The 18556-nt window shown below is 52.0% G+C and overlaps 1 protein-coding gene across 1 annotated transcript; it reads left to right on the top strand.

The window, feature by feature from the left end:
* The first annotated feature begins 8086 nt into the window (after positions 1–8086).
* TRIM38 (tripartite motif containing 38) lies at positions 8087–16802 on the top strand. The gene is made up of 6 exons (XM_016216260.2): positions 8087–8782; positions 10660–10755; positions 14238–14468; positions 15409–15431; positions 15520–15632; positions 16098–16802. Exons 1-6 carry the CDS (start codon positions 8369–8371, stop codon positions 16619–16621), a joined length of 1401 nt encoding a protein of 466 aa, XP_016071746.2. The 5' UTR covers positions 8087–8368; the 3' UTR covers positions 16622–16802.
* The last annotated feature ends 1754 nt before the right edge of the window (positions 16803–18556 follow it).

The following is an 18556-nucleotide window of genomic DNA, read 5'->3' as shown; positions in this document are numbered from 1 at the left end:
TTCCAGCTGGAACAAACTGGAATGGACACCTGGGCGACCCAGAGTCACACCATTTTCAGTTTGATTTCCCTCTTTCTGCAAGATCCCAAGACTCGGCTGAGGGCAGCTCTCTAACTGCACCTGCAGCTACAAGAACCCCACTTAAAGGTTTCCCACCACCCCCTGCAAAAAAGCTTCTAAACACCCAACTCCACAGCTGAAAGAGGCTCAGAGGTTCTCTGGCCCCAATGCCCATTTTATTGATGAGATGACTGCTGTGCAGGAAGTTTGAGAAACTGCCTCAAGTCAAAGACTTGACTGAGGCGGCACAAGTCTCCTAACGCCCAGACGGTGCCATTTCTGTTAATACAACTTCCCCTTTATGTTCATATTTTAAGCACAAGCATATTTTAAGTACACTAGGGTAGCTTCATTTTGAGGTATTCTAGATAGAAATTGTTATGATCTTAAATTAAGTTTTAATCCAGAAGGAGATTTGATGGTGAAAATACATTCAAGTTGAGCTTTGAATACTTAAAAATATAAAAATAAAAACAACTACTCTTTCTTGCTTTTTGTTGTTGTTAGTGAAGTCATATCAGAAACCATCACTTTAGCTGCTTTTCTCATCCGTTGCCATCCCCGCCTTAGCTTTTATGGTTTCAAATGCTTCTTCGAATTTTGTCTCAATAGCTAATTTTGGTTGTTAATTCCCCTGTTTCCTTTGCATGAGACCAATACGGAAAGCGGGTGGACACCCCAAACCATTCTAAACCAGGGACTTTCTGTGCTGTGAGAAAGGAAACTGCTTTTCCAGAATGATCACAGGAAATGAAATCATGGGGTCTGAGCGTTGGCATAACTGACATGCACAGAGACAGTGGAATGGGTCTTAGCCCAGCAATAAACATTGTCTAGGACCTGCCCACTCAAGAGTGACACCTGTGAAATACAGAGAACCATAGGGTCACGGCTGTGAGTGGACAGAGAAAAAAATGGAAGTGAAATTAAGTTAAAGGAAAAGTCTGTATTTAAAAAATAATTTCGACGCACTATGGAGTTGCATTTGATATAAAATTAATAATCTAGACAATACAGTTTGTGTATAAACAGAAGAATAGATTTTTCCTATTCTTCTTAATCTTTCACTTCCTATTTTTCTGTAATGGCATTTTCATTGCCCTTAGATTTCCCCTAATAGTCAGCCTGTCTTGCATCACCTCTGTTAGCCCAGTCTCCTCGTTTACTCAGAGTAAATGCCAATGTGGTTGAAAGAGCAGGAACCTGCAGGTCAGAGGGTGCCCAGGGACCCAGGCTCTGCCATTCTGGGAATGAGACTGGAGAAAAGCAGTACAGGTTCCACATGCTCCCTATTTTCATAGGAAACATGGGGATAGTGAGTGAAGACAAAGGTATGAGACGCGCCTCCTCACTCCAGAATATCACACATTGTAAAATCCGATGGTGGGTAACAGCAGCCGTAACAGCAGACAGTCACCAGCCTGGCACTCGGACTCTCAGATCACTAAGTCGAGGCGTACAGCAAATATACATTTCTATAAAAGTGCTTTGGATTGTTATGTTGGTTTTAAACTTTTCCTTTTAAAAGTGGGCTATTGTGGACTAGAATCCACACAACAGATGAGGAAGGGGTGCGCCCGACACAAACTTCAGAGAATATGGGAAGATGTAATTTTTTCCGTTAGGGAAACCGCCTACCTTTCAGAAGATGGTGGTCCTGAAATAAAATTGGTTATTCTAGTAGGTTATGTCATGCTATCAGTTTACTTATGAATTTAACCATGAAGAAAAAAGTGTACTGAGCACCAGTAGTGGGCAATCCTAGCAGGCAGGCGTTATGCCCAAATTAAGGTGCAAATGGACACTGCCCATGGAGCGTTCAGAGCCCAGCCAGTTGGGAGATGGACAGCAGTGCCCCTGGACCTCTCCTCCGAGTGATGGCCTCGGGCACCGTCCTCCAGGCCAGTGTGAGCCCAGGTGTGCTTTCCTCTGGGCACCTTCCCCTCGTCTCCTCGCTGGGCTTCCTTCCCGCCAGAGCACCAACCATAGTCTCTGGACCTCCCCTCTGCTCACAAGCCAGGTGCTCTCCACAAGTGTACAGGTTCTCTTGCCTTAGATCTTACAACTGTGTTCATGCTCTCCTCTCCTTGAGAGATAATTTCAAAACTGTAGAGAAATCTGAAGACTCATTTGCCCCAGTCCCCAAACCCAAACCTTGTTGGCTGTGGTTCAGTGTTTTATTTCACAGCCAAAGCCTGTCCAATGCACTGCGCTGTCACAGTTAACACTCAGGGAGTCCTCGGAGAAGCCACCATCATTCACGGTGTCCACTGGCCCTGGTGACCCCTCAAGCCCCGCTCTAGGGTCTTGATCGAATCAATCACCTTTTTTTTTTTTTTTAGAGTCTCTCTTCATTTTGGAGCCAGATGCCATCCCCAGATGGAGGCCCTTAGGCTGCTGTTCAGGTTCTTTCTCCTATGCTCCTTCAACCCGTTGCCTCCCTCCAATGGGCCTCTGACTCACTAGTAATTACTGTCCGACCCCAAAAGAAGAGAAGCACTTACCTTCACCATTAAACCAGTCTTTTAAACCCTTGCTATAAGGCTACCTTGAAGTTGTTTCTGTCTCTTCTCCCCTTTCAAACAGTCCTATAGTTTCACAAAAATAAATAAGAGCCACGTGGCAGGCTGATGGCAGCAGGTTGGAGAGCCCGAGTCAGGCTTTGCTGCTTAATTTTTAACTTCACGTCCAAGTTCTCACTGATAGAATGTGCATCTCAGAAGATGACACCATGTTTTTCTGCTTTGAACTGTGCGCTCGGCCGAGAATGTCAACAAGACTTTTTCCTGAAGGGAAGGCGCCCTGGGGATTGGAGGGGTGAGGCCGAGCCCACCTTCTAGTGTTTTCTGTGGCCTGGGACAAGTCACTTAGCTCTTTGGACTGGTTTCTACATCAGTAAAGAAGGGTTATAATGCTCAACATTGGGCAGATTAAATGAGACACACATGCTAACTGGAGGTAAGTTTTCAATAAGTGAGAAGTTCCCAGCAAGCGACTTTCCTTAAGCATTGGGTGCCCACAGTCTAGTAAATGTGAACTTTGGCTACTGTGATATCTTCCCATGAAGCCACTCTGTACGCTTCCTTCCTAACCCCACCTCTGCTTGTCTCCTGATTCTTTGACTTGTGTCCTATTTGTGATAATTAACTTTTGGATTCAAGGTTTCTGTAGCTGGTCCAAGCCCCTCACCCCTTTATGATTTTTACAGAACCAAGTGTTATTACATCAAGTTGGTGAGCGCTGCACTTAAAGAACACGTGTCTTAACTTATAAATGTCAAGAGTAATGTAGCAGAAAAGATCAAGGATCCTTTAAAAAACTAGGTCGCCCTGGCTGGGTATTACCAGGTGCTTTCAATTGGAGCGGTGCAATCCCAGTTTTCCTTTTGAGAATTTGCTGTGTTCCAGGCATGGCGCTGGCTTCTGAGAACAGCAATTTGTTTAACACCCGACATTTGACTCCACAGAGTTCAGAGTCCGCTAAGTGAGATGGACCCAAAGACAAACTAGGCTGGAAAGTAATGAAAACAAACAATTCAATAAGGACCCTGCCAACACTGGGTGTAGAGGGAGGGCTTCCTGTAGGAGGCGGGGCTGTGGTCGGTCTTCTCGGATGGCATGAATGAGTCAGGAACATGAGGAAGGACCTTCCAGAAAGCAGAGCCATGTGTGGGGAATCAGGATTGTTCAACATGGCTGGGGATTAAAGTACAGAGGTAAACTTACTGGAAACATGATAAACATTAAAAAAAAAAAATCAATTACTTTTCCCAGTAGTAGAAGAAGTCAGGAATGGAAATAGAAAAGTTTTTATTGCTCTGTAGCAACAGTTGGGTAACAAGGTGGTAAAAAAAAATCACTGTAAAACTAACCAAAAGGTGACTACAAAAAACCAACACCTATGGCCTATGCATGTAGAATTATGTGTGTGTGAATACACATAAGTACACATTTATCTAGGGGTGTGTGTGTTGACGTGCATGTATGTGTATGTATATGTACACACATACACACAGACAGACACACACATAGAAATGTGAAAACTCAGGCCCACCCCAGACCCACTGACTACTTAGCACTGTAATCATTTCATGTGCCTGATAAATTTAAGAAATGCTGTCTTAGGGCAGTGGAAGAAAACTGCGAGGGATTTTCTCAGCATGCAGAACAGAGAGACCAAAAAAAAGTGTATGAAAATGCAGTTAGGAGTTGGAGAGTGTGCCTATGACTGAATTTGCTTACGGGAAATAAAAACACGTTCTGCAAATTGCTGCGTGAAATTGGCACTTTGGAAATGTGTTGTATTTTCCTGGAGCCCCGGCACACTGTGTGTCCACATATGTGCGCTGAGGGAGCCCAGGCACCACAGATAGAGGTCACTTTCCAGAATGTTACATAAACGGCCCTGTGACCTGGTCCTGCTGACCCCTCGCCCAGATTTCCCGGTCCCCAGACTTGGGAATTTTTTTATCTGGGTGCTTTGGGTTTTTCAAAAATCAAAATGTGTTCTCTCCTTTTTCTGATTCCATAGTAAGTAAATGCTCTTTGTATAAAACCATAAACAACAGAGAAAAACCTAAGGAAGAAAGCCGCATTCATGGAAAATCCCTCTCCCCAGAGCTGATTACCTGGGATACGACGCTCGCTCTCTCCTCTTCCCGCCCTCCCTCCAGCAGAGTTTATGGGACTTTTCTGTGTTGCCTCCACTCACATTTTCAGGTTCACCTTCCAGGACCACGCCAGGTCAGACCCCAGCGTCCGGTCTCCTGCCCGTGATAACATCCTGGCCATGGCGAGTCTGGTCTCCGATCCTCTGGGCAGCTCGACTGAGGCACCAGTCGCCAGCCCGAGTCCGTGGGAGATGTTTAATTGTTTTCAAGGTTTGCTATTTCCCAACTATTATGGCTTTATGTTTGAAATAGAGGAGAATGAATTTTATATTAATCATTCATCTTGGACAAAGTCTTTTTAAAAAACAAACAAAACTAGATTATTAATTTTTTGAGTGTGTCCAAGAGTGATGATACCTTACTAACTGCTGCCTTGAAACTACCCTCCGAGGTTCAGTTCTGGGGAGGGGAACAGCATCCTCCCGCCTCCTGCCTCTGACTTCACTGTCAGACATGGAAATTATGCAGAGAGCAGCTATGGAGGCCTCTAAACTCCAAAACACAAAGTGTAACAGGCAGGGAGGGGAGGAAGGGGAGATTGGAAGCACCGCTGAGCCGGGAGGGGGTTGTTGTTTTTCGTGTTTTGTTTTCAGTACCCCTGACCTGGACTCCAGGCAGCTTACCAACCCACAACGGGCAAGGGGTCACCAGGACAGGTCCAGAAGCCGCCTCTGGGCCTGGCTCCAGGACTGGGAAAGGGGGCTTCTGACGTTCAGAAGGAGTGGGGCCGGGGGGAGCCCATGTATTGGCTTCTTTTCTGCCTTCTCTCCTACTGCGGTCTTCAAGCAATTCCGTAGCCAAACCTCTAAGGGGGGGTGAACCTTCATCTCATGCCGGGGGAACTGTGGTCTCAAAGCGGTGTGGCTAAATGCCCTTTTCTGTCTTTGTAGTCGTGGGACAAGTGCAACAGAGTCAATGAAGTCCCAGCTCTCTGGCCGGAGGGATTTTCAAAAGGGAGCCCCAAGAAACAGAAAGTGGTAGGGAGACCGAGAGGAGGGGGCGCTTGGGAGGCTGCTGCTGAAGCCGCAGCCCCAGGCACTGCTGGGGGACCTGACCTCCAGCCGCAGGCCACAGGATGGAGCCCGAACGGCGGGTGCCTGCAGCCAGGAGCCCTGGCTGACCACCGGGGGCACACAGCCCGACGGGTCCGAGCAGCCTTGGAAATGGAGCTGACGGGGAGCTGCTGGGGACACAGCCCGTCTGAGGAGCTTGAGTGTTCGCTAAGGTGAAGGCACCAACGTTCTCAACAGTATTTAGACCAGGCCCAGGGCCTCAGGAGCTGCTGTTCCAATGGCCGGGGTGCAAACAAAGTCCCGGGCAGCTGGAATCGGGAGGCCGGCAGCCGCTTTCAAGGGGAAAGGTGCTGGGCAGGCGCCGTCGGCCCAGACCCATCGGCCTGAGCCCGCGGGGAGGGGCTGACGGGGGCGCCCGTCGGGGGAAAGGAAGGAGCCTGGGCCGGGGCTTCGCCTCCAGCCTTCGCTGCTGGGCCAGCGGGACTGTGGCTCCCAGGCCGCCGGGTGCTGGACTCAGCTGTCCTGGAGGGGCCGGGATGGTGGGAGACGTCCACCCGGCCGGAGGGGCAGGGCCCCGGTCCAGCCGCCGCCCGTGGCCTGTCTGGAGCCCGCCACACGTGCGTTTCCGCGCTGCCTGGAGGTGGTCCCCTGGCTGTCGCGGGGCGGGGACAGTCTCCGTCTCAGCGTCCCCCGCGCGGCGTCCTCTCCGCGGGGTGCGGGCCCTGGGTGCCCCGCCGGCCCCCGGCTGCGCCCCGAGCGGCCGCTCGCTGTGCTGGCTGTTGGGGGCGAGGACACGTGTCTGACTCCGCGGCGCGACCCTGAGCGGGGACGGGGACCCCGACGGCGGAGCCCGCGGCCTCCCCGCCCCCCGCGAGCTGTCGGGCAGGAAGCGAGAAGCGGCCTAAAAATAGCAAAAAACATCCGCCCGAGGGCGGCGGGCCCCCGGGGCTGGTGCGGGCGCAGCGGGCGCCGTCGGGCCGGGCTGTGCGCCTCCCCGCCCGCGCCCCGCCGTCGCCCGCGCGCCCCTCTGTCTGCCGCGGGCCCCGCCGCCGGCCCCGCCCCTGCCTGCAGATCGGGGCGCTTCCCCGCTTCCTCCGGGCCCGCGGGCCCCGCCCCCGGCGGTTTCACTTCTGCGTGAGCCTCGCGCCCGGCTCGGCGCGGGGACGCCGGCGGGGCCCAGGTAGAGCGGGGGCGCGGGGTCCCCGGGAGGCGCGTGCCCCTGGCGTGTGGGCGGGAGCGGGGCTCCGAGGCAGCGGGGGGCGCTTCTGACCGCGGGGCGCTGGGCCCCCAGACGCCGGGCCCGCCCCGCCGCCGCTTTCGCTTTCGCCAAACCGCGGGCCGTGCGCTAAGGAGAGCGCGGGCCGGACGGGCCCCGGGCCGCGGGACCTCAGCCATGGCGCCCGAGGGCGTCCCTGGGGGAAACCGCCTCCCAGGAAGGGACGTCCCCAAGAAGCCCTGTGGCTCCCAGTGACTCCTGGTTATTGGGGGAAGCGGCCACCCGGCAGCTGTGGCCGGTCCCTGCTTCTGCTCCGGCCGGTTGTCAGCTGGAAGGAAGGTCGCTGTGCGCGCCGCCTCCCTCCCAGGGGAGCGGGGGGGTCCCCGCAGCCGCAGCCGGGTGGAGAGCCCAGGCCTGCAGGGGTCTGCCCCCCCTGCCCCCCTGCTCCCCGGGTTCCAGTCGCCCTGGCCTTCCCCCGGGAGACCAGTCCTGGCCGGAGGGGAAACCACCAGCCGCGCCCCAGGGCCAGGCCTCGCTGCGGCTCTTCCCGGCCGGGCCGCTGACCTGCGGCAGACAAACCGGTTCTCCCGGGGCCTTACTTCCACCTCATCCCGGTTGGGCCTCCCCGGAAACGTGTTTTTTTAAAATGTTTTTGGTTTCGTGGTGTTAATCCGCTCTCCAGGATGTATTTTCCATTTATTGGTTGCCTCCTGCACACACCCGGACCAGGCCAGGAATCGAACCCGCGGCCATGGAACGGGAGGCCCTCCGGTGCGCAGGCCGCAGGCTGACCGCTGCCCACCACCAGCCAGGGCTCCACTGCGCCTTTGTTCTCGGCGGGGTGGGAGTGAGGTGGGGAGGACTTGTTGGGGGGATCCTGTGGGGTCGGCCCTGACTGTCTCAATGGAATCCTTTGTGAATCACCCCGTTTCTAAGTGTTGCAAAGAAACAGTCCTGGAACTAACTATCGCTGATGATTCCTGATGTTCCTTAGAGTAGGAGAGTTTCACACGCCCTCACTGAGCCCTCGCTGCGGCAATGGCAATGGCAATGGCGAGGACCCCGCTGTGCTCCCTCGCGCTCTCCACGCTTGGACCAGCGACACCTTCTGCCCTGAGGAAATGTTCTATATTGGGGCTTCGTGGAGCCACCGGTGGCTATTAAGCAGTTGAAATAGGATCAGTGGGACTGAAAAACTGAATTTTAAATTCTGTTTCATTTTAATAAACTTACATTCAAGCGGCCACGCCTAATGTCACTACCCTATTCCACAGCTGCCTTTTTTGCATCTTCTAAATTCCAAACCTTTTCTTGCCTCTAGCTCTAGAGAGACCTCAAGACCAGGGGAGGCGTGTCTCCACCACTGCGGGAAATCTCTGGACCCAGCATTGGAGCTTCGCGGGAAGAGGCATGGCCTCGGCCACAGCCAGCAAGAAGATGAGGGAGGAGGCCACCTGCTCCATCTGCCTGAACCTGATGATCGAGCCCCTGAGCATCAGCTGTGGACACAGCTACTGCCAGGCGTGCATCCTGCGGTTCCTGGGCGGGGGGCCCCTCACGCTGCATCCGCAAGTGGAGATGTTCTCCTGTCCCCAGTGCCGGGCTCCGTTCCAGAGAACCAGCCTCCGGCCCAACAAGCAGCTGGGCAGCCTCATTGCAGCCATCAAGGAGATGGACCAGGAGATGTCCTGCGAGGAGCACGGAGAGCAGCTCCACCTGTTCTGCGAGGATGAGGGTCAGCTCATCTGCTGGCGCTGTGAGCGCACCCCACGGCACAAAGGGCACACTACGGTGCTCCTGGAGGACGTGTGCCTCAGCTACAAGGTGAGTGCCCGCGCTCCTGTGCTCCCCGAGGCCTCCGATCATCCAGCCTGAAGCCCAAGGCTGTGCCCCTGAACTATAGCTGTCCTGGTCAGGCTCTCCTCGCGTCCGCTGTTGCCATGGTGAATTTGTCCCAGTGCTACCACGCCGTGTGCGCAAACCCACGCCTGCATGTTTTATCGCTTCCCTCTTGTATATAATGGACACCGCAGTAGGCAATGCCCCGTGGCAGAGTCTGAATGCACAGGGGACAAAGATGCCTCCTTGTAGGCATCCTGCAGGCCAGGGAAAGAGACTGCCCCGTGTACCCTGGTTTGGGTGCTGGGAAGGGGTGCCACAGAGTGCAGGGAGTCTCTGGGGGGCCTCCCCAGAAGTGAGTCCCAAAGGACATCTAAAAATGAACAGTATGTAGACGTGTGGAGAAGAGACAGGACCCTCCAGGCGAGGGGACCGTGTGGTAAACGCACAGCCAGGGGCGGGGGGAGGGAAAGGCCGATGACCGCCCAGAGCCTGCAAATCAGCTCAGTCTGAGTCCCAGCGCAGGGTGTCCTGACCATCTGAAGCAGTGAAACTCATTTTATTCCCCAAGGAGGGAGAAGGGAGATGTAAGCAAGATTCAGGAGGGCAGCTGAAGGATCTGGAAATGGTTGGCCCTGGAGGATGGCGGGCGGGAGAGGTTTGCATGGCTCCTAAGTTTCTCACCCAAAAGCAGGTCCAGGAAACTGGCTTTGCTGTGGGGGCTGGGCCGAGGTGTGGGAACATTACTGCTTCTCTGTCCTGCGTGGGCCTGAGGAAGATGACCCTGGAGTGGGGCTCCTTGTCCCGTCCCCAACGAGGCGAAGGTGATCTTGTGTCAAGGTTTCAGGCGTGTCCACACTGGCCGCCCCACCCCGCAGCCCGGGGCAATACCTTCAACCCCAAGAAGCAGGTGGTGACTGTAACAGGGCTGCCCCCCTGGAATTTCTTTCCCACCAAGTGGCCGGAGTAGGAGCAGCACAGGGTGACGGTCCTGAGGCCCAGGAGTCACTCCGATTAGTGTGAACTCGGTTCTGCCATTTCCTTGGTGGGTAGCTCTGAGCAAGCTATTGACTGTCTGGTGCCTTGGTCTCCCATCTGTAAGTGGTGAGAACAGTAGCCAACAGGACCTCGCTCCCCAACACACAGGCCGGGGAGCGGGGACAGGCTTTAAGGACAGGAATACGTGGAGAGCTCAGCTCTGGCGCATAGCGAGGGCGACACAGCCCTTTCTCGAGAATTCAGTTCAAAGAGCCCAGGTGCCGCTTTTTGCAGCGCAGACCACAGCTGGCAATTTGGTTTGGCTTAAAACGGCTCCCCATGGAAATGGGAGAAACGATTTTGAAAGATAACCTAATAGCTTGATACAGCTACTGAATCATTTTAAATCAGCTTCCCGGTACCATTCCCCAGCAGACATCAGAGCTCCCCTCCTGTGTGCCAAAGCCCTGCCCATGTATGGTTCAGCATAGTATTTCATAAAATCTTCTTTTACATGACTATCGTCTTACTCTGTGTGCAGTGTTTCCCTGGCAGGACTGTACTGGTGGACAGGGCTCAGGCTCGGGGTCAGCAGGTGAGGTTGGACTCACAGCTCTACCACCACCCCTTATAGCACCTGTTTCTATAACACAGAAACCATGTTAAAAGTCCTGCCAACTGCTCAGGGTTGTCAAGAGGATCCAATGTGTTACTGCACATACATCCTTCAGGATGCCTCCTGGCAGAGTGTAAGGCCTCCCTACAGATTCAATATCATCCTAATAGCCTTGGAGGCCTGGGGTTCCCCCCAGCCTCTGCCGCCTTGGTGCCTAATGCAGAGTTGTCGAATTGAATAGGCTCTAGTCACCCTATTTTTCCTCCAGGAAAAGCTCCAAGAAGCCGTGACAAAACTGAGGCAACTGGAAGAGGAATGCGTGAACCAGAAAGCATTCACGACAAAGCAGATCAACGAATGGAATGTAAGAATGGGGGGGGCGGGTTCTTACCCTGGCCGGTGTGGCTCGGGGTGGAGCGTTGGCCCACGCACTGCAGAGTGGAAGTTTCGATTCCCAGTCAAGGGCACATACCTGGGTTGCAGGTTTTTTTGTTGTTGTTGTTTGTGTTTTATTTTTGTATAAGATTAACTTTTATTTTTTAATTATTTTTTAATGTTTCTTTATCTTTGTTGTTGAGAATATTACAGATGCCCCCTTTTTATCCCCACTGATTTCCTCCACCCTACCCCCATCCCACCCCCAGGCTTTTCCCATACCAGCGTCTGTGTCCATGGGTTATGCTTATAAACATAAGTTCTTTGATTAATCTCTCCCCAACCACTCCCCCCTCCCCGCCTTCCCTCTGAGATCCCTCGGTCTGTTCCATGCTTCTGTGTCTCTGGATCCACTTTGTTCATCAGTTTATTTTGTTTATTATATTCCACATATATGTGAGATCATGTGGTACTTGTCTTTCTCTGACTGGCTTATTCACTCAGCATAATACTCTCCAGGTCCCTCCATGCTGTGCCAGAGGATAAAAGGTCCTTCCTCTTTACAGCTGCATAGTATTCCATGGTGTGAATGTGCCACAGCTTTTTATCCACTTGTCTACTGATGGGCACTTGGGCTGTTTCCAGATCTTAGCTATGGTAAATTGTGCTGCTATGAACATAGGGGTGCATAAGTTCTTTGTGATTGGTGTTTTGGGTTCCTTAGAATATATTCCTAGAAGTGGGATCACTGGGTCAAGTGGCAGGTCAACTTTTAATCTTTTGAGGAACCGCCACACTGTTTTCCACAGTGGCTGCCCCAGTCTGCATTCCCACCAGCAGTGTACTAGGTTCCCCTTTCTCCACACCTTTGCCAGCACTTGTCATTTGTTGATTTGTTGATGGTGGACATTCTGACAGGTGTGAACTGATACCTCATTGTGGTTTTAATTTGCATCTCTGATGATTATCGACACTGAGCATTTTTTCATGTGTCTCTTAGCCATCTGTGTGTCCTCTTTGGAAAATGTCTATTCAAGTCCTGGGTTGCAGTTTCAATCCCAGCTCAGTTGGGGTGCATGCAGGAGGCAACCCATTGATGTGTCTCTCTCCCATAGATGTTCCTCCCTCTCTCTCCCTTCCACTCTCTAAAAATCAATGGAAAAATTAGCCTCAGGTGAGGATGGACAACAGCAAATGTGGGCTTCTTGATCTCAAGTTATTTTCTGTCTGAGAGCTTAGGTGTAGGGGGTGATGGGGCAAAGCACAGTGATGGTCTCACTAGAGCAGACCAAGTAGGTGAAACCCCAAGAAGAAACCATTTGTTTTTATGCCCTTGGCTGTCTACATCAATGAGAACTTACTTCCTATCCCGTCCACCTTTCGGTAAGAATTGGCCAGGATTCCGATGCCTGTTGGAAGAAGTGGAATCCCTGTGCCTGTTTAGGGAGAGGCATCCCCCACTGCATTTCCAACTTTCATTACCCCCAAGTACCTTCCTAGTTTGGGGGCCTCATTACCTTGGTGCATTTCCCATGGTGCAAGGTGCAGAACTCAGAAGACAAAGTCACTCCAGGCTGAGATGCCTGTTACTCAAACTCATGAGTCTGGTCAAGGAAGCCTGATTTGTATGGAGCATCCTTTCTGCAGCTGCAGACCAGATCCCGTGGTCAGAGATGCAGTCCTTTACAGTCATGTTTACGTAAGATACCAGCTTGCAGTCCATTCCCGAAGGCCCTGAGCTGTGTTGCCTTTTTCAGGGGTTCCTCCCAACCTCTGTCCTGATCCTTTGTTAAACTCGAATTCTCAGAGGACACTCTTATATCCCTCATTTCTGGGGTCTTGGCAGTGGGGAGGATCTTGATTGTCTAACATATATGGAAACACCATCAGTGTCTGTCTCCCCGGACAAAAGCAGAGTTAGTCTTACACACAAGGGTGATCAAGTGGACCCTGGGCTGGTGGATGAATACTTCTCAGTTAACTGTGATAAAGCTGCCACTCAGCCCCCCTCCCCCACTGAGAGTCACTGGACTCTCCTAGGGGCCTGGTTAGAGTCCAGTCTTGGTGTGGTGTTCATGATGAGCTTTTGCTTCATGCATTTGCCTCAGATACAAACAAACTTTTTTTTATCCCTAATAAAAACTCTTCTTATCTTCGTAACTCAGCAATCTTCAACTGGTGTGCCCCAAGAATGTTTAAAACATGCAAAACTTGACTATTTAGTCATGGGCACTGAGCTCTTTTCCCTTAGGTTGTTAAATGAAAAAAATGACAACAGCCAATACAACAATAGCCATGTGGTGTGAATGCCCTGTCTTGAACCCTAAATATATAGATCATATAATAGAATTGCATCTTATCGGTCACATCACATATTAAGGTTGCATCTGACTGGTTGATTCTTGGTGCCATGTACAAGTATAGGCACCTGATTTTTTTAAAAGTCACTGTGGAGCAAAAAAGAGTAGTTAATTATTATTTTGTAAATTAATCAAAATTATGCCTATTTTTATTGTCAGATTGGCAAAAATATTTTTTGGTGTGGTGCAGAATTTTAGTAATTACGTGTGCCATGAGATGAAAAAGAAATGTTTGACCTTGGCCCTAGTTCTGTGATTAAATTATCTAGCTTTCCCATCATGCATCTTGGCTGAGAGATAAGGAAATGGATCCAGGTGACTAAACTCAGTGACCCTGCCTCCCGGTCACGAATCTGCAGCAGGGACTGGGAGACACTGTCCCAGCTCCATGACTCACCGGCAAATAATGTCATGGCTGCTGAGCTAACTTTCTTTTGTGTGTCCCTGTGCATAAAAAATATAAAGAACATAAAATTTACCACTTTATTTTTAAGTGGACAGCTCAGTGGCATTAAGTACTTTTATATTGTTCTACAACCATCACCACTGCCATATTGCAAAACTGGAACTCTGTCCCCATTAAACACTAGCTCCCCATCCCCCCTTCCCTCAGCCCTGGTAACCACTGCTCTACTTCCTGCCTCTGAATTTGACTATTCTAGGTCCCTCCTATAGGTGGAATCATATCATGTTTGCCCTTCTGTAACTGTCTTGTTTAACTTCAAGGTTCATCTGTGTTGTGCCTGTGTCAGGATTTCATTCCTCTTTAAGGCTGAATGCTATTCGATGGTGTCTGTAGACCACATTTTGTTTATTGACTCATCCATAGATGGACTGTTGGGTTGTTTCCACCTTTTGAGCATTTTTTTCTTCTTTATATGCCTTTATTGATTTCAGAGAGAGGAAGGAAGAGGCAGAGAGAGAAACAGAAATATCAATGATGAGAGTCATTGATCTGCTGCATTCTGCATGCCCCTGCTGGGGATCTCTGGGCATGTGCCCTGACCGGGAATCGAACCGGGATCTCCTGGATCATAGGTAGATGCTCAGCTGCTGAGCCATGAACCTCTGAGCATCCCGGCCGGGTTTGAACATCCTTTCTTGACTCTAGGAGAAGATAAATGCCAAGAGACAGAAAATCCAGTCGGACTTCCAGAGTCTGCACAGCTTCCTGCAGGAGGAGGAGAAGTATTACCTGTGGAGGCTGGAGAAAGAAAGAGAGCAGACCCTGGAAAAACTGAGGGTCAGTGAGGCCAAACTGAGGCAGAAGAGCCATGAGCTCGAGAGCCACATCCTGGAGCTGGAGGAGAGATGCCAGGGCTCCGCCCAGAAGTTGCTGCAGGTGAGGCTGTGCCCTGGGAGGGCTGAAAGGTGTCTGATTCTGAGCTGTGTGGGGGGAAGGTGCAGAAGAGTGTGAACAGGCAAGGACCCCGCCTCGCTCAGAGGTGGCACATTCGTGTGGCAAATTTAAAGGCATATTTCTTTTAGATACAGACTAATATCTGCAAGGTGGCCTGCACTGGTCTACGGGGCACCATCATGTGTATCAGAAAAATATCCCCCCACTGGTGGATGGGGCGTGTTGCTTGGCCAAAGCACTCATGGGATGACTTCCGCTACCATTTGCCTCTGTCCCATGGGCACAGAACCCTGTCTGTCAGACAGTCTCCTGAAAAGCTCATCCAGGTGACTGGCACGTGACCAGGTGGCGCTGCCAACATGAGTGATGACCTTTTCCTGATGGGTCCAGAGCTCCTGCACAGCCTCCTTCGAGCCACACGAAGGTGAACTCAACCTGAAGCTGTTCCTTCCAGTTCCCACAAGTAGAACTGGCGGTCACACTGCCAGGTTGACAGTGTCTCATGGCTGCTCCACCCCTGTGGGACACCTGCGGCCACCACCTCAGTGCCCAGTCTCGGCGCCATCCACCCATCCCCTGCTGAGAGTCTTTGTGATAAGTGGTCTCTCCCAGGGTCCGCTCTGAGGGAAGTTAGGTCAACAAAGACAAGTCTGGCTGGAGGGAGCATGGGGGAAGCTCCTGGACCCCTCCCCAAGCGGTCCACAGGCTCCCACCACCTCAGCAAGGAAGGTAACAGACTCAGAGGTTGAGAAACGTCCTGCAGCACCGACTGTCCCAAGGGTTGGGGTGGGCATCATTGCACGGGGTGTCCATCGATACCCAAGGCCGGGACTGCTGTCTCCTTCCTGGGAGGGAGCGTTGATAGACAGTGGCCCATCAGTACCGATGTTCCCACACTTACCTTGGTGTTTTCCCCCTGCAGGACGTGAAGGATGCCTTGAGCAGGTGAGCGTTGAATGAAGGAAGGGGGGTAGATGGGGTGCAGAGCTGTTGGGAGGCACCACTAAGAAGCCTTGGCCTCTGCTTACCCCAGGAGTCAGGCTGTGCGGCTGGAGACGCCGGAGGCCCTCTCTTTGGAGATTCACACCGTGTGCAATGTCCCTGAGCTCTACTTTGACGTGAAGAAGCTGTTAAGGAGCTATCGAGGTTTGTGAAGGCATTTTACAAGCACTGAACTCAGTCCTCTGCATCGTCCTTTGGGACAAATGTGATGATGTCTACTTTATGTTTCACAAAGCTAAGCTCATATTACTAGTCCAAGACAAGGCTCAGACTGAAGCTCAGGCTGGTTTTATTTAAAATAAACTGTGTTCGCCCTGGCCGGTTTGGCTCAGTGGTTAGAGCGTCGGAACTGAAGGGACCCTAGGTTCAGCTCTGGCCAAGGGCACATACCTGGGTTGCAGGCTCCATCCCCGGCCCTGCTCAGGATGCGTGCGGGAGGCAACCAATCGATGTATCTGGTGTGTCTCTCTCAGACATGGATGTTTCTCTCTCCCCCCCTTCCACTCTCTCTGAAAGCAATGGAAAAAATATCCTCAGGCGAGAATAAAAAATAAATAAAACAAACTGTGTTCTCAGCAACAAAAAAACATGTCTTTTTTTTCCCCTCAGTCGGCGTGACTCTGGATCCAGACACAGCTCATCCTGAACTATTTCTGTCTGAGGATCAGAGACAAGTGACTCGGGGGTACCCCCAGGACAATCAGGCCTCTTCTCCCAGGAGGTTTACTGTCTCACCCTGTGTCCTGGGCCGTGAGAGCTTCACCTCAGGGCGACATTACTTTGAGGTGGATGTGGGCGAAGGAACAGGGTGGGACATAGGAGTCTGCATGGAGAGTGTGCAGAGGTACACGGGCACGATGCAGAAGCCCGAGACTGGCTTCTGGGCCATCCGGCTGTGCACCAAGGACGGCTACGTGGCGCTCACTTGGCCCCGCGTGCCCCTGGATCTGAAGGAGCAGCCCCTGGTCGTGGGGGTTTTCCTGGACTGTGAGGTTGGAATTGTTTCTTTCTACAACATGACCACGGGCTCCCACATCTTCACCTTCCCCAAGGCCTCCTTCTCGGACATACTACGGCCCTATTTTCAGGTTTTTCCGTATTCTCCCTTGTTCCTGCCGGCCCTGGATGAGTGAGGAAAGGAGAAGTCTCCTTCTTGGCTTAGCCAGCAGAGAGAAATAATGTAAAACCATGGGGCAGAATTATGGTTTATTTTCTTCACTGCTGTTTCGCCGTACCCAGAATGGCTGTACTGTTCGTGGATCCTCAATAAATCTGCATTGAAAGAAATGGACATAAAGACTGTAAAATACTGTATGGTCAGTCTGATCCTTGACCTCTCTATCCCCCTTCAAAGGATTCAGAGCTTTGATTTCCAGAAGTCCTTGGGTGACCGGCAGGGTGACTCAGAGGTCAGGAGGTTGCAGTCCTCCCAGTGTGTTTGACACAGTTGGATCTTGTGTGGGGGGTGAGGGAAAGCTGCAGGGGTTTCTGCTCACTGCACACAAGAGCAGGAAAACAGAAATAGCAGTGAGTCTTCTAGGCACAGACACGTGGATTAATAATCTGAGCCACGGTGCTGGGGGACATGGTGAGTGCAGAGGCCATAGACCTAGTGAGCTCTGCCCAGACAATTACCCAAGTGGGAGAGAAGACTGAGAACTGGCCAGAGTGAGAAGCTTTGAATGCGGAGGAGATCGGGAGTAAAGTGATTTTTGATGGGGACTCGGTAGTGGAAAAGGAGTTATTTTCTAGACCGTGCTAGTGCCAGCTATCTTGAAATATTTTAAAATCTCAGCAAGTAATTATTGCTGGCATGATTGACTGCTGTCTTTATTAGGAATCAGATATGAGCAAGTAGGCGGTAACTACACACAGGTTTATTTTGGAAAGCCCATTCCTTGTCAAACCTAAATGATCACACCTGAGTTGGCTAATGACAGGACCACGGTGAAGTCACTGAAAACATGCACAGGATGCTAATGATGACCAAAACATGCCATAAAACTGCTGTTACAATAACGTGTGGTTGATAGAAAAATCTTGAAGTCCTCTGACATCCTCTCTCTAGGAGTAGGGGACAGGGAGCGAATGGAGTTGTTTCTGGATGTCAGAGGCATGGTTAGGCCCCAACGTCCATCCAGAAGAGGAAATAGAAGAAAAGCTTGATGAACTGACATTTTCAAAAGGATAATTTGGCATGGGCATCATCTTAGCAATCAGTTCGATGCTCAAGGTGTTGCATTGTTTCATTATTGTCTTAATATCTCAATACCGACCCAATCCTGGGCCACAGGGTGGCCCCTGTGATACGGCAGGAAGGGGAGGCAGGGCAGGGCCAAGCAGAGGGGCCGCCTGCATCCCGCGTGCCACTGTCACCCGTTTCCTTTAACCCCTTTCCTCTACCTCTGGGGCTAGAAGTTAGATTCCTGCTGAGCCCGAAGGGTCCCCGTGGACGGCCAGGTGGCTGCGTCCGGGTCAGCAGACGCGCGGGGCCCCGAGCGCCCAGGGCCCGCGTGCCTGGCAGCCACGGCCTGAAGGTGGACAAGCTGCGGGACGGAGAAGCTGCATCTCCAGGCCGCCATCGAGAGCACCCAGCCCGGTGGGTTTGGAGAGAGCGCTTCCAACACCCGCGCTCACGTCCCAGCTGGAACGCGCCGCTCGTCTCGGGTACTCAGGGCGCTCTAGGGAAACAACAGGAAAAAGGCCCTTACAGGACGGGAAGCGCAGGCCGAAAGCGAAGGACTATTTGGTTCCTTCCGTGGGGTAAGAAAAGCCTTGCAGAAGAGCTGAGACGGTGGGCAAAGGCAGCCGCAGAGGGGCAGTGCCCGCAGGGTGGGCCCTCGGGACACCAGCTACGCAGAGGGGTGACCACTGCGCATTGGCCTCTGAACACAAGGAAGCCGGGGACCAGGATATTTGCTTTTATACCGGCAACAAAAGCTCGCTGCCACTAACCCAAAGCCGAGAGGAGCCATCAGTCTGCGGCGACCCTAGGAAGCCCACGGGTCCCACACGGCGCAGAAATAGAAGCACGACGGCCACCGGGAGACCCGCTTATATAGAGAAAG

Source organism: Miniopterus natalensis, chromosome 19 (assembly GCF_054644295.1).
Source record: "Miniopterus natalensis isolate mMinNat1 chromosome 19, mMinNat1.hap1, whole genome shotgun sequence".
NCBI classification, from domain to species: Eukaryota; Metazoa; Chordata; class Mammalia; order Chiroptera; family Miniopteridae; genus Miniopterus; species Miniopterus natalensis.
This window is presented reverse-complemented; position numbering and strand designations above follow the sequence as displayed.

Coding starts and splice junctions, on each gene's coding strand:
- TRIM38 (XM_016216260.2), top strand. CDS start 8,369: ATGGCCTCGGCCACAGCCAGCAAGAAGATGAGGGAGGAGGCCACCTGC. Junction 8,783..10,659: donor ACGTGTGCCTCAGCTACAAG/GTGAGTGCCCGC, acceptor TTTTTCCTCCAG/GAAAAGCTCCAAGAAGCCGT. Junction 15,633..16,097: donor GCTGTTAAGGAGCTATCGAG/GTTTGTGAAGGC, acceptor TTTTCCCCTCAG/TCGGCGTGACTCTGGATCCA.